Consider the following 13,686-nt stretch of genomic DNA (forward strand, 5'->3'; position numbering starts at 1 on the left):
CTTTAATTCCATGTTGCTTCTCTCCTTGATTAGTTTCCATCCATGGTTTCTCGTTCTGCCATCTCCTGCTTTGGAAAATAAGTTGACCCCCCTCTTTTTTGGGGCAGTCCCTCAAATATTGGGACACTGCTATCATGCCCCCCCAAGTCCTTCTTTTCTCTAAACTGGCCAAACCCAAATCCTGCAATGGTTTTTCGTATGTTTTTGCCTCCAGGCCTCTAATCATCTTAATTGCTCTTCTTTGTGCTTTTCCCAAACTCTCAACATGTTTTTTGTAATGCGGCAACCACAACTGGATGCAGCATTCCAGGTTTGGCCTTACTAAGGTTTTACAAAGTGGTACTAACACTTCACACATATGTCTCTGTTTAAGTAACCAAGGATTGTGTTAGCTTTGTTGGCTGCTGGCACACATAGCGGGCTCCAATGCTTCCTTTTGGAGGTCAGGAAATGGGATTTCCCCCCTTTGAGTCCATGTTGTTTCTTTCAGTGGGCCCAAACTAGCCTTTTCATCAACCAGGCAATAGGGCTGCCTTCTGAACTCTCCGATTAAAGCTGCAAAGCGTCCAGAAAGACGCAAACCTGGGTGCGAGAGGAGCAGATACAACCTACTCTGTGTGTGTGTGTGTGTGTGTGTGAGAGAGAGAGAGAGAGAGAGAGAGAGAGAGAGCCTCCACCCCAGTCCTCACATATTTTTTGTACAATTTATATTCAGTAGTTAGAATGTAATGGGTTCTTTCTGTAATGTAAAATAGTTTAAGATGTATCACTGCCCTATACAGGGTAAGGGAAGAGGCCCCTTTAAGAGTGTCGGCTGACATAACAGAAGGGGAGGGGTGATTAACGGCTGAATGTTAGAGCGCCAGGCTTTTTCAACAGAGACTGCATTCCTGAGATGATTAACAGCTAGAGACCGGCGGAAGAAGAGGGGGGGGGGCCAGAAGGAGCTTGCATTGGACCAGACCAGCCTGACTTCCTGGGGAGAGGAGGGACAAATGGGGGGATATGGAATGTTAGCCATATTTTGTCTCAGATCCAACTTTATACTGCTGCAGTCAAGATGTATCTAGTAAAAGTACTTTTCTTTATTTGCAAATGAAGTCAAGGTATATTCTTTCCTAGATATAATCAGAGGCAGCCTGACAGTGTGTGTGTTTCTATTCTCCCATGTAATAAAACAAAGCTTTCATTGCACACCAAATTATTTTATTGATTGGTTTCTGATACAATCATCCCAAATCACCTATACCCAAGCCTTGATTTCTACACCCTAGAGAAAGACTTTACCCTCCCCGAATACAGGTAGTCCTCAACTTATGACCATCATGGAGCCCAAAATTTCTATTGTTCAATGTGACACATGTGGAGTGAGACCCCCTCCCCATTTTACAACCTTTCTTGCCGCATTTGTTAAGGGAATCCCTGCGGTTCTTAAATGAGTAACATGGTTGTTAAGTGAATCTGGCTTGTCAGAAGATTGGAAAAGGGGATCACGTGACCCTGGGACACCACGACCGTCATAACTATAAGTCAGTTGTCAAGTATTTGAATTTTGATCACGTGACTCCGGGCATGCTGCAAAGGGTGTGAAACTGAAAAACGGTCCAAGTCACATTTTTCAGAGCCATTGAAAGTTTGAACGATCACTAACCGAATGGTTGTAAGCCGAGGACTAGCTGTCGTTGCCTTTTTTGAGCTGCCTGAAATCTTATCAGGAGGACCAAAAAAAGAGGCACTTTTCAAAGATATTTTGCACGTCGCGCGTTTCTCCTTCCTGGGGATGCTCTCTTCCTAGATGGCCAAGGGTGCTCCAGGTCAGAAGGAGACCCCACAGGAGGAACGGCCTCCCCATAGGAGATTAGTGACCTGCACATGTGGAGACAAAAAGAGGGTGAAAGGCAGAGAGGTTAACATGGCAGCAAGTGAAAGATTGAGTCCTATTATTTATGTATTCATCTTTTATTTTTGTCGTTTTCCAAGGTGCCTTGTCCGTGATCTGAATGGTTTTGTTCAATACCAGCAAAAAAGAAAAAAAAACGAGAAAACCCCCAGTATGGTTGCACAAAGGACTCTCAGACCCACCAAGAGAGAGGAAAGGAAGGCAAGTAAAAACAAAACAAAACTGGACCATCACTGAGACAGAATAGCAGCCTGTCAGCCGCTGGTCCCTCCTGCAGCCGAATCAGAGGAGGAGAAGGCCAGATCTAATCACCCTGTGGGCCAGATCCGGCTCCTGGGCCTGGAGTTTGACACCCCTGCCGTAGTCCACATGTGGTGCTTACCAAGGCCGTATAAAGCGGCAGTAACACCTCAATTACCTTGCAGGACTTCACAGTTGATGTGACTGTACACGCCTCGGGATTCCAATTGGATGGTAACCCCCTTATGGCCCTTCCCGTGGTAGATCACGACGAACTTCTCATAGGGCGGGATAAGAACTTCCATTTCGGATGGGTAGTATGAGAGGTCGTGAATGGGCACTCCGTGGCAGGTCTTGATGGAGAAGAAGGTATCCTCGCCAAATTTTTGGGCCACATCTTTGACCAGAGATGTGGAAGCAAACTGCCCGAAGCGGACAATCTGTCTGAAGCGGACGTTGAAACGAATGCCTTTTACCCCGCGGAAGACATTGTAGCACTTGCCCGGAATCTTCCTGGCTTTTACTACCTTCGTGAGGAGGAAGTGGAAGTCCTTGAAGGCAAATTGGTTGTATGAGTATTGGGATTTCCCGGCTTTGTGTACCGCCCAGTTGAAATCACTGTACAGGCTGCTAGCCATTGTGTAAGCCACAACTGCAGTGCCATAGACTGGATTTAAGTAGCCGATGGTTTGGCTAAGTTTGGCCCAGTGCCATTGGGCCTTTTCCCAGGTTGCCCTATATTCTTGGGGTATGGGAAGATATCCTGGCTGCTGCAGCTTCAGCTCTCTCATGGGGTTGCAGCCAAGGTACTGGTCATCCACAGAATTCTTGGCCATGTCGAGCGGAATCTTTTGGAGAGACAAGACCTGCCCGAGAAAAGAGAAAATGTGGAAGGACATGAAGGAGAGAAAAGAGCCCAAGGTCTTGATAGGCTTGACCATTGGTCCTGTCCATGAAAATGTCCCCTTTTGTGATAAATATTGGGTTCTGAACTTACAACAGAGAAGCAGTGTGATGTACAATGTAGTACAATGTAGTGAGACATGTACAGAGCTGTACAGTGGAGAAACAAAACAATCACTTCACAAACACATGGCACAACATAGGAGAAGAAACCAATCAGGACAAGATTCAGCAGTCCATCTGCATTTGAAAGACAAAAATCACTCTTTTGAAGTGAGCAAAGTCCACATTCTGGACAGAGAGGACCATTGGTTCAGAGGAGGGGTCAAAGAGGCCATCTCCTTTAAGATTAAACAGCCGCAACTTAACAGAGGGGGAAGAATACCACACACCTATCTCCTGGTACTTTCTGCAGTTCCAAGAAGGCTCCACACCTGTTTTTAATACTCGGGTGACCTCCAAGGGGCCTCATCCACTCTCTAAAAGATAGCAATGATCAGATGATTGCAAGGATTATAAATCCTTCCATCACCCGCTGTTCAGTCAGAACAGCTTGGATGAGAAGCAAGACATATTCAAGGAAAAACAAAACCGATCTTTTGAAAAAGCACCTTTGGGACAATGACAAAAAGGAAGAAGGCCTCAAGACTTTTTGGTCTCCATGGTTCTGGAGGGACCCCCCCACTCCCTGGCCTCGGCCTAGTTTAGATGGCCTCACAATGGCCCATGTGGGAGATTTTCTTCTTCACCACCTCTCCTTTTTTTCAACACAACTAAGATCTTAATAGCGGGAAATGGCTTTTTTTGCAAAGCAGGGAGATGGGGGGGGGACTGTGGCCTGTCTGTCCAGCAATCCCTCCCCATTTATAATAGAATAGAATAGAATAGAATTTTTATTGGCCAAGTGTGATTGGACACACAAGGAATTTGTCTTGGTGCATATGCTCTCAGTGTACATAAAAGAAAAGATACGTTCATCAAGGTACAACATTTACAACACAATTGATGGTCAATATATCAATATAAATCATAAGGATTGCCAGCAACAAGTTATAGTCATACAGTCATAAGTGGAAAGAGATTGGTGATGGGAACGATGAGAAGATTAATAGTAGTGCAGATTTAGTGAATAGTTTGACAGTGTTGAGGGGATTATTTGTTTAGCAGAGTGATGGCCTTCGGGAAAAACACGTTTAAAACACTTTTACCTGCAAAGGTCCTGTGAAGAATCCGATCAGGCACAAGGCCAGGGCCATCTGGATGATTGGCGTCTTCATGGCAACTCCTGAGAAAAGAAAAGCAAGAAGGAACCACTGTGGCATATGAAACCCACCCAGGATCTTAATAAAACATTGATCAGTTTAAGTTCTACCAATAAAGGAGAATCTTTGAAGCTCAGGGTAGAAATGAGTGTCCTTGGGGCGCTCTGAGCTGGGTGGTTTCCTTGCAGATGTTTCATCACCCAACTGGGGAACAGCATCAGTGCTAGAAGAAAGGGGAGGGCCATCCTCCTCCTCCTTTTCCTCATCTCCACAACCCAACTCACTTTTAGCACTGATGATGTTCCCTAGTTGGGTCATGAAACATCTGCAAGAAAACCGCCAAGCTCAGAGAACAACAAGGCCCCATTGTTGTTGGCTTCCTCCTCCTTCCTCCCTCCCTTTCCACAAACCCAACTCCCTTCTCGCATTGAAAATGTTCCTATGTTGGGTCATGAAACATCTTCAACAAAGCAACCTAGCTCAGAGTGCACTGAGAAACCCTCTCTCCACCACCATCACCACCTCCTCCTCTACAAACCTACTCTCTTCTTCCCTCCCTAGTTATAACTAGAAGCCAGCATGGGTTTGTTGAAAACAGATCATGAGAAACCAATCTTATTTCATTCTTTGACAGTGAGTAAATTAGTGGACCAGTGAAATGCCATGGATGTAGTATACTAAGACTTCAGTAAGGCATTCGACAGAGTAGACCACAATCTACTTGTATTAGAAGCCAACACAGGTCACATCAATCTTATTTCATTCTTTGATAAAATTAATGGACCAGTGAAATACTGTGGAGATAATTTAAACTTCAGCAAGTCATTTGACAAAGTAGACCACAACCTACTTCTTGGTAAGCTAGAAAAGACAGGGATAGACAGCATCACCATCAGTGGATTTGTAAATGGCTGACAAACCGTACTCAACGAGTCGTCCTTAATGGTACTACATGGAGTACTACATGGAGTACTACATGGTACTACATGGAGGGAAGGAAAGGTGAAGTACCACAAGATTCCATCTTAGACCCAGGACTCTTCAATATCTTCATTAAGGACTCAGATGAGGGAATAGAAGGGGAACTCATCAAATCTGCAGATGACACTGAAGTGGCAGGAATAGCCAACGCCCCAGACGACAACCTCAGGATCCAAAAAGATCTTGACAGACTTGAACAACAGGCGCTCTCCAACAATGTGAAATGTAATGTGGAGAAAAGCAAGATTTTTACACTTGGGCAGGAAAAACCAAGGGACAAGTACAGATTAGGTGAGACCTGGTCAAAACCAGTAACTGTGAGAGGGACCTTGGTGTTCTAGTGGACAATCATTAGAATATGAGCCAGAATATTAGCCAAAAAAGCTAATACAATCCTGGGTTGTATAAACAAAGACATAGAATCAAGATCATGTGAAGTATTAATACTGCTTTATAAAACCTTAGTATGGCCACAGCTGGAATACAGGCATCCAGTTTTGGTCCCCACATTACAAAAAAAAACAATGTTGGGACTTTGGAAAAAGTTCAGAGAAGAGCAGCTAAGATAATTAAAGACTTGGAGACTAAAACATTATGAAGAACAGTTGCAGGATTTGGGTTTGGCCAATCCAGAGAGAAGAAGGACTGGGGGGGACAGGATAGTAGCCTTCGAGTATTTGAGGTGCTCCTACAAAGAAAAGACCTATTCTCCAAAATACCTCAAGGCAGGACAGGAAGGAATTGTTGTGACCCAGGCCCAAGTAAGTAGTAATAAACTTAGTCCATGGAAAAACAAACTTTATTCGAACAGCTGGGAATTACTTCATTCCCAGCGTCCTTCAACTCAAAGTAAAACAAATGACTCCCAGCACAAATTCCTCAGTTATCTCACAAACCTTAGTCCAATTAAGCAAACTGTCAAAGGCCCTTCCTGGCAAATGTCCAGAAGCCACAAAAACAAAGACATACAAGCAGAGGAAGCAGCTACAACGTCATTTTCTGGCAAGCTGAAACACCTGTGCCTGGTCTGTTTTAAGCCTTATGGGAGGGGCCAATCATCTCTTGGCCTTACTCCCAAGTTGTCCTCTCTGCTTGAGCTGCTCTTGCCTTCTGGCAGCTCTTCTCATGCGTGCATTAGGAACAGGCTCCTCCTGTTCCTCTGCCTAACTACTATCAGTCTCTGGAGGCTCTGGAGTCCGCACCTCACTTCCCGATGGCCCTGGCCCCACTTCAGCCTCATCGCTGTCCAACTCCGTTGCCAGCTCCGTAGGCTGCTGACAGACCACAACAGGAATGGATGGAAACTCATCAAGGAGAGGAGCAACTTGGAATTGAGAAGAAACTTCCTAATAGTGAGGACCAGTGGAACAGCTTGCCACTAGAAGTTGTAGGTGCTCCAACAGTGGAGATTTTCAAGAAGAGACTGGTCAACCCTTTGTCTAGAATGGTATAGGGTCTCCTGCAGTGATGGGTTTCAAATTTTTTTGCTACTAGTTCAGTGGGTGTGGCTAGGTATGGGGGGGCATGTGACTGGGCATGGCCAACTTGATGTCACTCACACCCATGCCCATTCAGTCACATGATCCCCTCACCTAGCCACGCCCACAGGAAAAGGTAGGAAAATTTTTGGAATTTCCACCTCTCTACCCCTGCCCTCCCTTTGCCAGTCGGCCCTGTTTCCCCTCCTTTAGCAGCCCCGGCCGTAGCCCCACTTCCTCCCCGACGACCACCTCTTTGTTTGGGCTGCTAACCTTACACGGCATCCGATTCAGAGCCCAGAAGGCAAACTGACCAGAGTTTTTGGCAGCCCCCAGCCAGCCGCCACTTCTGGAAAGTGGCTGGCAAAGAAACTTCCCACCCGCTGCCTCTTTGAGAGCCGCTTTGTGGCTGCAGCGGCTGGACGCAGGTCACCGAAAAGTACTGGAGGTCGCGGAAAAAGCTTCCCCCATCGCAGCTGTGTTCTTCACGCGTGCACATCCCATTGGACTTGCAAGGCAGTGGGATGCACGTGCGCAAAGACCTTGGCAGCGACGAACATGGCGGGCAGGGTGAGCGAGTGACGACTGGGGGACCGGTTCAGGGGCGTGGCCAGCTGGCCATCACTACCATTTCGGCAACCTTGGCCAAATTTCCGCCAACAGTTCATGTGAACCGGTGCGAACCGGCTGAATACCACCTCTGGTCTCCTGCTTGAGGAGCGGGTTGGACTACAAGACCTCCAAGGTCCCTTCCAACTCCTTTGGAGGAAAGTGAGCCATGGAGTAAAAATGCCCCTTGAGCTAAACCCCATCTTCTCTTCGTCTTTGAGACAATCACACTCATTTTCAGATAAATTTCCCCGTTTAGTTTATTTACGCTGTACCCAACAGTCAAACTGTTATCCTTAAGAGTGGCTCCCAGTACTAAAATTGGGAGTCTGTTCACTCACACACACATTTTCTTCCTGGGAACTTCTTCTTTTTTAAGTTTTTTTTAAAAAAATTCTCATAAACATACATAAATGTACAATCTCTTAGTTATTATTAATCATACATATTATCTTTTGACTTTCATATTCATTCTTCATCCTAAAAATTTAAAGTTACTCGGGGTTGCTCTTCTACCATTCCATATCTCCCTTATTTCACAACAACTTCCTCTCCTTCTCCCCTCTTTCCCTTCCCTCCCTTCTTCTATCCTTTTCCACTTTCTTCTTTCCTCCTCATCTTCCCCTTCTCTCCTTCCCCTCTTTTTCCCCCACTCCTCCCCTCTTCCTCCCTTTCTAACCATCTCTCCTACTCTTTATTTCCCCTCCCTTTCTTCCTCTCCTTTTCCCTTCCTTCTATCCCTCTCTCTCCTTTCCTCCCCTCTTCTTCCTTTCTGTCCCTCTACTCCTCCCTCCATTCCCTCTCCGTTGTTGTGTTTATTTTCAATTCAATATATTTTCAAGATGGTATTCGAGAAACCCCGATTCTGTATTTACATACATTATCCTTTCAATTTCTTTTCTATTTTGCTGGTTACGCATATGTCATCCTTAACGTACATTTGTATAGTGACACTTTTTCATTTACTCAGGTGTCATCTGGGTTTCTATTCCTTTTTTGTCTTTTTGTTTCTCAGATTAACATTAAGAATAAAAGATAAAGAGGAATCGGTGTATTTTAAAACATGGGAACGTTTTCATGATTGGTTAGAAAAGAAATTTGAATAAAAGATTAGAGATTAACAAATTGGATAGGGTTCCTGGGAACTTCTAAGGAAGCTCCCAGAATTATTCCTGTCTCCTAGTATTAAGTAACCAATTAATAAAAGCAGATGGAAAGTGCATGGATATAATTATTGATACGTCCTAAGAGTTAAAAGATACGAGGGGTGTTTAATAAGCTCTGGAGCGGTTGCAAATATTTGTGCCTCCTGTTGGGCATCAATGAAGTGCCCAACAGGAGGCAAAATTAGACAGAAATTTTTTTAAAAAGTGAATATTCACATCTACTCTTGGGCCACACCTTTGGACGTCGGATCCATAAGGTTACCCCACAAATACTTAAAGGTTTGACACTGTCCCCCTTAGAAATCCTTGGTGTTCCTTGGGGAAGGAAAGAGATTAGACAGTCACTTATCTGCAATAGTACAGGTTCTCCTGCTTGAGCAGGGGGCTGGACTAGAGGACCTCCAAGGGCCCTTTCTGCTCTATCCTATTCTAAAACTCAGATGCTTCCCCGGCCATCTTGGAAGGGGAAGCGTTGCAGCTCAGGGTTGAACTGTGGGGTCCTTGGTGCTCTCTGAGCTGGGTGGTTTTCTTGCTGATGTTTCCCGACCCAACTAGGGAACATCATCAGGGTGAGAAGGAAGAGGGGTTTGTGGAAATTTAGAATAGAAGGCTCAGAGGGACCTTGGAGGTCTTCTAGTCCAACCCCCTGCTCGAGCAGGAGACCCTTACAGAATTATAGAATGACAGAGCTGGAAGGGACCTCAGAGCACATCTAGTCCAACCCTCTCAAGCAGGAGACCCTTACAGAGCCAGAGAATCACAGAATCAGAAGGAACCTCAGAGGGCATCTAGTCCAACACTCTGCTCAAACAGGAGACCCTTACAGAATGACAGAATCACAGAATCGGAAGGAACCTCAGAGGGCATCTAGTCTAAACCCCTGCTCGAGCAGGAAATGCTTGCAGAATCACAGAGTTGGAAGGGACCTTGGAGTGCATCTACTCCAACCCGCTGCTGAAGTAGGAGACTCTACCCCATTTCAGACAGGTGGCTGCCCAGGCTCTTCTTGAAAGCCTCCAGTGATGGAGCACCCACAACCTCTGGTGGCCAGCAGTTCCGCAGGTTAACTGTTCTCTCTGTCAGGAAAATTTCTCCTTAGTTCCAGGTTGCTTCTCTCCTTGATGAGTTCCCTTCCTGAGCTCAGGAGCAGCCTTCCTACAAGCCTTGGGGAACCCCAAATTCCAGCCATGACCGTTTCTGCTTCCTCTCCATTTCTGACTTTTTGTCACCCACCTTGAGAAAAGGGAAGGGGGCTACTTTCCCAATTTTAGTTATAAATTTCTACAGCACCCAACTCACCTATGCGGCTCTGGTCTGTTTGCAACGGCGTGATAAAGCAATAGAAACAGCTGAATCCAAGCAGAATTAAAAAAAAAACAAAACAGATCTGAAACTGACATTTCTTGGTACATTTTGCCCACCCCACCCAGTTCATCAACTTACCAGGATGTGGGGTTGTTGAGTTGAACGTTGCATAAGTCCCTTGTAGGGTTGTGGTCACTTCAGGCGAAGTGGCTTGCTAAGAGTTGTTTCGGTGGCCCCTCCCTGGCTGAGTGGCTGCCAATGGTTGAAGGGCAACCTGGGTGATGCCATCTGGGGAAGGATGGGGCACCGTCCAAGAAGAGATGTGACTTGGGGGGAGATGTTGGGGGAGCAGCAGGAAGATGGAGGAAACAAGCAAGCAATTGTAGGAGCTTCATCCCTGGAGGCTTTCAAGAAGAGATTGGACTGCCATTTGTCAGAAATGATGTAAGGTCTCCTGCTTCAGCAGGGTGGCGGGGATTGGACTAGATGACCTACAAGGTCCCTTCCAACTCTGTTAATTGGTATTAATTCTGGTGGGATCTCTCCAATTCTGTTGGGAAACCCCTGGGCTGAGGGGGAGGCAGGCATACTGCCTCTCTGGAGCGAAAACCAAAGATGTGGCTTGACAACCTAACCATAATAATAAAACCCACAGATTATGACCCTTTTCTACTACTATGTGTAGGGACGATTGCCACAAAAAATGACAGATGAGCAGCCAGGCAAGGAGTTAGGTGCACAAGTAGTTTTTTCATCTGTCCTGCTCACGAATGGTCAACACCCAGGAAGAGAACAAAAGATTGTAGAAGTGAACCGCTGCCCAAAGCAGGGGTCTCAAACTCGATTTCATGGAAGGCCGCATCAGGGTTGTGTTTGACCCTGGGGAGCCATGGGACGTGGGTGTGTTGGGTGTGGTCAGCTCAACATCACTCATGTTGGGGGTACCCATGGAGGCCCAAGCGCTCTGCCGGTGAAAACGGAGCTCATCTTTCAAAGATCCTGGAGCACCGGGGAACTGGAAAAGAGCCAATGGGGTTCCCATCTTCAAAAAAGAGAGAGAGAGAGAGAAGGAGACCCAGTAAACTACAGACCAATCAGCCTAACGTCAATACCCGAGAAGATACTGGGAAAGAAAGTAAAAACACAGATCTGCCAATACTTGGAAACAAGTAAAGTAATAACTACAAGTCAGCATGGGTTTGTTGAAAACAGATCATATCAAGCTAATCTTATTTCATTCTTTGACACAATGACTAAATAAGTAGACCAGTGAAATACTGTGGACATAATATACTTAGACTTCAGCAAGGCATTTGACAAAGTAGACCACAACCTTCTTCTTTTTTTTTTTTTGAAAGAGTTTTAAAAAACAAAAACATTTTTCCCCCTTTTTCCCCCCCTCCCTCCCAAAAAACCCCTTCCCCCCTCCCTCCCCCCCCCCCGGCTTCCCGGGTCAGTCACAAGGTATTGTTATACATAAACCAAACATAGAATAAAATTTTCCCTTCCAATCCAATTAACCACATCCAAAGCTTTTCATCTCCCAACCCCCTCCCCATTACATAAAATAACTTTCTAATTATTCAAAGGCAATCTGATATTTCTTAATCTGATATCTATTTTGTAGATAATCAATCCATTTTTTCCATTCAATTAAATATCTTTCCTGCGTATTGTCTTTTAAAAAAGCTGAGATTTTAGCCATCTCAGCCAAATTAATAAGACTGTTGATTGGACAATACTGGAAGAAAGAAGAGATACCTACAATAGAAGAATGGATACTGACCACAACCTTCTTCTTGATAAGCTAGAAAAATGTGGGATAGATGGTATCACCACCAGATGGATTTGTAACTGGCTACAATTTGTAAATTGTACTCAACAAGTAGCCCTTAATGGAACTACATCCACATGGAGGGAACTAAGCAGTGAGGAACCACAAGACTCTGTTTTAGGCCAGTATCTTCAACATCTTCATCAATGATTTGGACGAGGGGATAGATGGGGAACTCATCAAATTTGCAGATGATACTAAACTGGCAACAATAGATAAGACCCTAGATGATAGGCTATTCTATTCTTATGCCCTCACAAAAATCATCATAATGATGAGATTCCCTGTTATAACTTTAAACCTTCTTGCTTCAAATGCTCTACCATCATCCCAGTGCCGAAGAAGCCCACCATCAAGACACTGAATGACTACAGACCAGTTGCTCTAACATCTGTAGTCATGAAAACCTTTGAAAGGCTAGTGCTTTCCTACATGAAAACCATCACAGATCCACTGTTAGACCCCTTGCAATTTGCATACTGAGCAAATAGATCAACAGATGATGCTGTTAATATGGTTCTGCACTACATCCTACAACATCTTGAGTCTCCAAAGACCTACGCAAGGGTCCTCTTTGTAGACTATTGCTCAGCATTCAATACCATCATTCCAGACATTCTTCTAACTAAGCTAAACCAGCTACAGGTACCTGAACAGACTTGTAAGTGGATCATAAGCTTCCTAACAAACAGGAAGCAGCAGGTGAAGCTAAGCAGAATCACATCAGATACCTGTACAATTAGCACAGGGGCCCCCCAAGGCTGTGTACTCTCCCCACTTCTCTTCCCTCTGTATACCAATGACTGCATCTCCAATGATCCATCTGTTAAACTACTGAAGTTTGCAGATGATATAACAGTGATCGGTCTCATTTGAGACAATGATGAATCCGCATACAGACAGGAGGTTGAACGACTAGCCTTGTGGTGTGACCGGAACAATCTGGAACTGAACACACTCAAAACTGTAGAAATGGTGGTAGACTTTAGGAGAAACCCTTCCATACATCCACCTCTCACAATACTAGACAACACAGTATCAACAGTAGAAATCTTCAAATTTCTAGGTTCTACCATATCGCAAGATCTAAAATGGACAGCTAACATCACAAACATCATCAAAAAAAGCAAAACAAAGAATGTTCTTCCTGTGCCAACTCAGAAAGCTCAACAGTCCAAGGAGCTGCTGATCCAGTTCTATAGAGGAATTATTGAGTCTGTCATTTGCACCTCTATAACTGTCTGGTTTGGTTCTGCAACCCAACAAGAAAGACATAGACTTCACAGGATAATTAGAATTGCAGAAAAAACAATGGGTACCAACCTGCCTTCCATTGAGGACCTGTATACTGCATGAGTCAAAAAGAGGGCTGTGAAAATATTTACAGACCACCCCCCATCCTAGACATAAACTGTTTCAACTGCTACCCTCAAAACGACACTTTTATGTAGACTAAGAGCATATGCACCAAGACAAATTCCTTGTGTGTCCAATCACAGTTGGCCAATAAAAAATTCTATTCTATTCTATTCTATTCTATTCTATTCTATTCTATTCTATTCTATTCTATTCTATTCTATTCTACAGAGCACTGCGCACCGGAACAACTATACACAAGAACAGTTTCTTCCCGAATGCCATCATTCTGCTAAACAAATAATTCCCTCAACACTTTCAAGCTATTTACTGAATCTGCACTACTATTAATCTTCTCATTGTTGCCATCGCTCATCTTGTTCCACTTATGACTGTATGACTGTAACTTTGTTGCTTGTATCCTTAAGATTTATATTTATATTGATTGTTTCCTGATTGTTTGTTTGTGTTCTACCTTAGAATTCTTAATGATCTTTTCTTATGTACACTGAGAGCATATGCACCAAGACAAATTCCTTGTGTGTCCAATCACACTTGGCCAATAAAAAATTATATTCTATTCTATTCTATTCTATTCTATTCTATTCTATTCTATTCTATTCTATTCTATTCTAGTCTAGTCTAGTCTAGT

The 13,686-nt window shown here is 44.4% G+C and overlaps 1 protein-coding gene across 1 annotated transcript; it reads right to left on the reverse strand.

Moving 5' to 3' along the window:
• Positions 1-1,207: 1,207 nt before the first annotated feature.
• Positions 1,208-9,886, reverse strand: LOC131196537 (NAD(P)(+)--arginine ADP-ribosyltransferase 2-like). Its single transcript, XM_058179392.1, has 4 exons — positions 9,839-9,886; positions 4,252-4,328; positions 2,319-3,006; positions 1,208-1,866 (listed from the first exon to the last, which is right to left on the reverse strand). Exons 2-4 carry the CDS (start codon positions 4,318-4,320, stop codon positions 1,859-1,861), a joined length of 765 nt encoding a protein of 254 aa, XP_058035375.1. The 5' UTR covers positions 4,321-4,328; positions 9,839-9,886; the 3' UTR covers positions 1,208-1,858.
• Between the last annotated feature and the right edge of the window lie 3,800 nt (positions 9,887-13,686).

This window comes from Ahaetulla prasina, chromosome 4 (genome assembly GCF_028640845.1).
Source record: "Ahaetulla prasina isolate Xishuangbanna chromosome 4, ASM2864084v1, whole genome shotgun sequence".
NCBI lineage: Eukaryota > Metazoa > Chordata > Lepidosauria > Squamata > Colubridae > Ahaetulla > Ahaetulla prasina.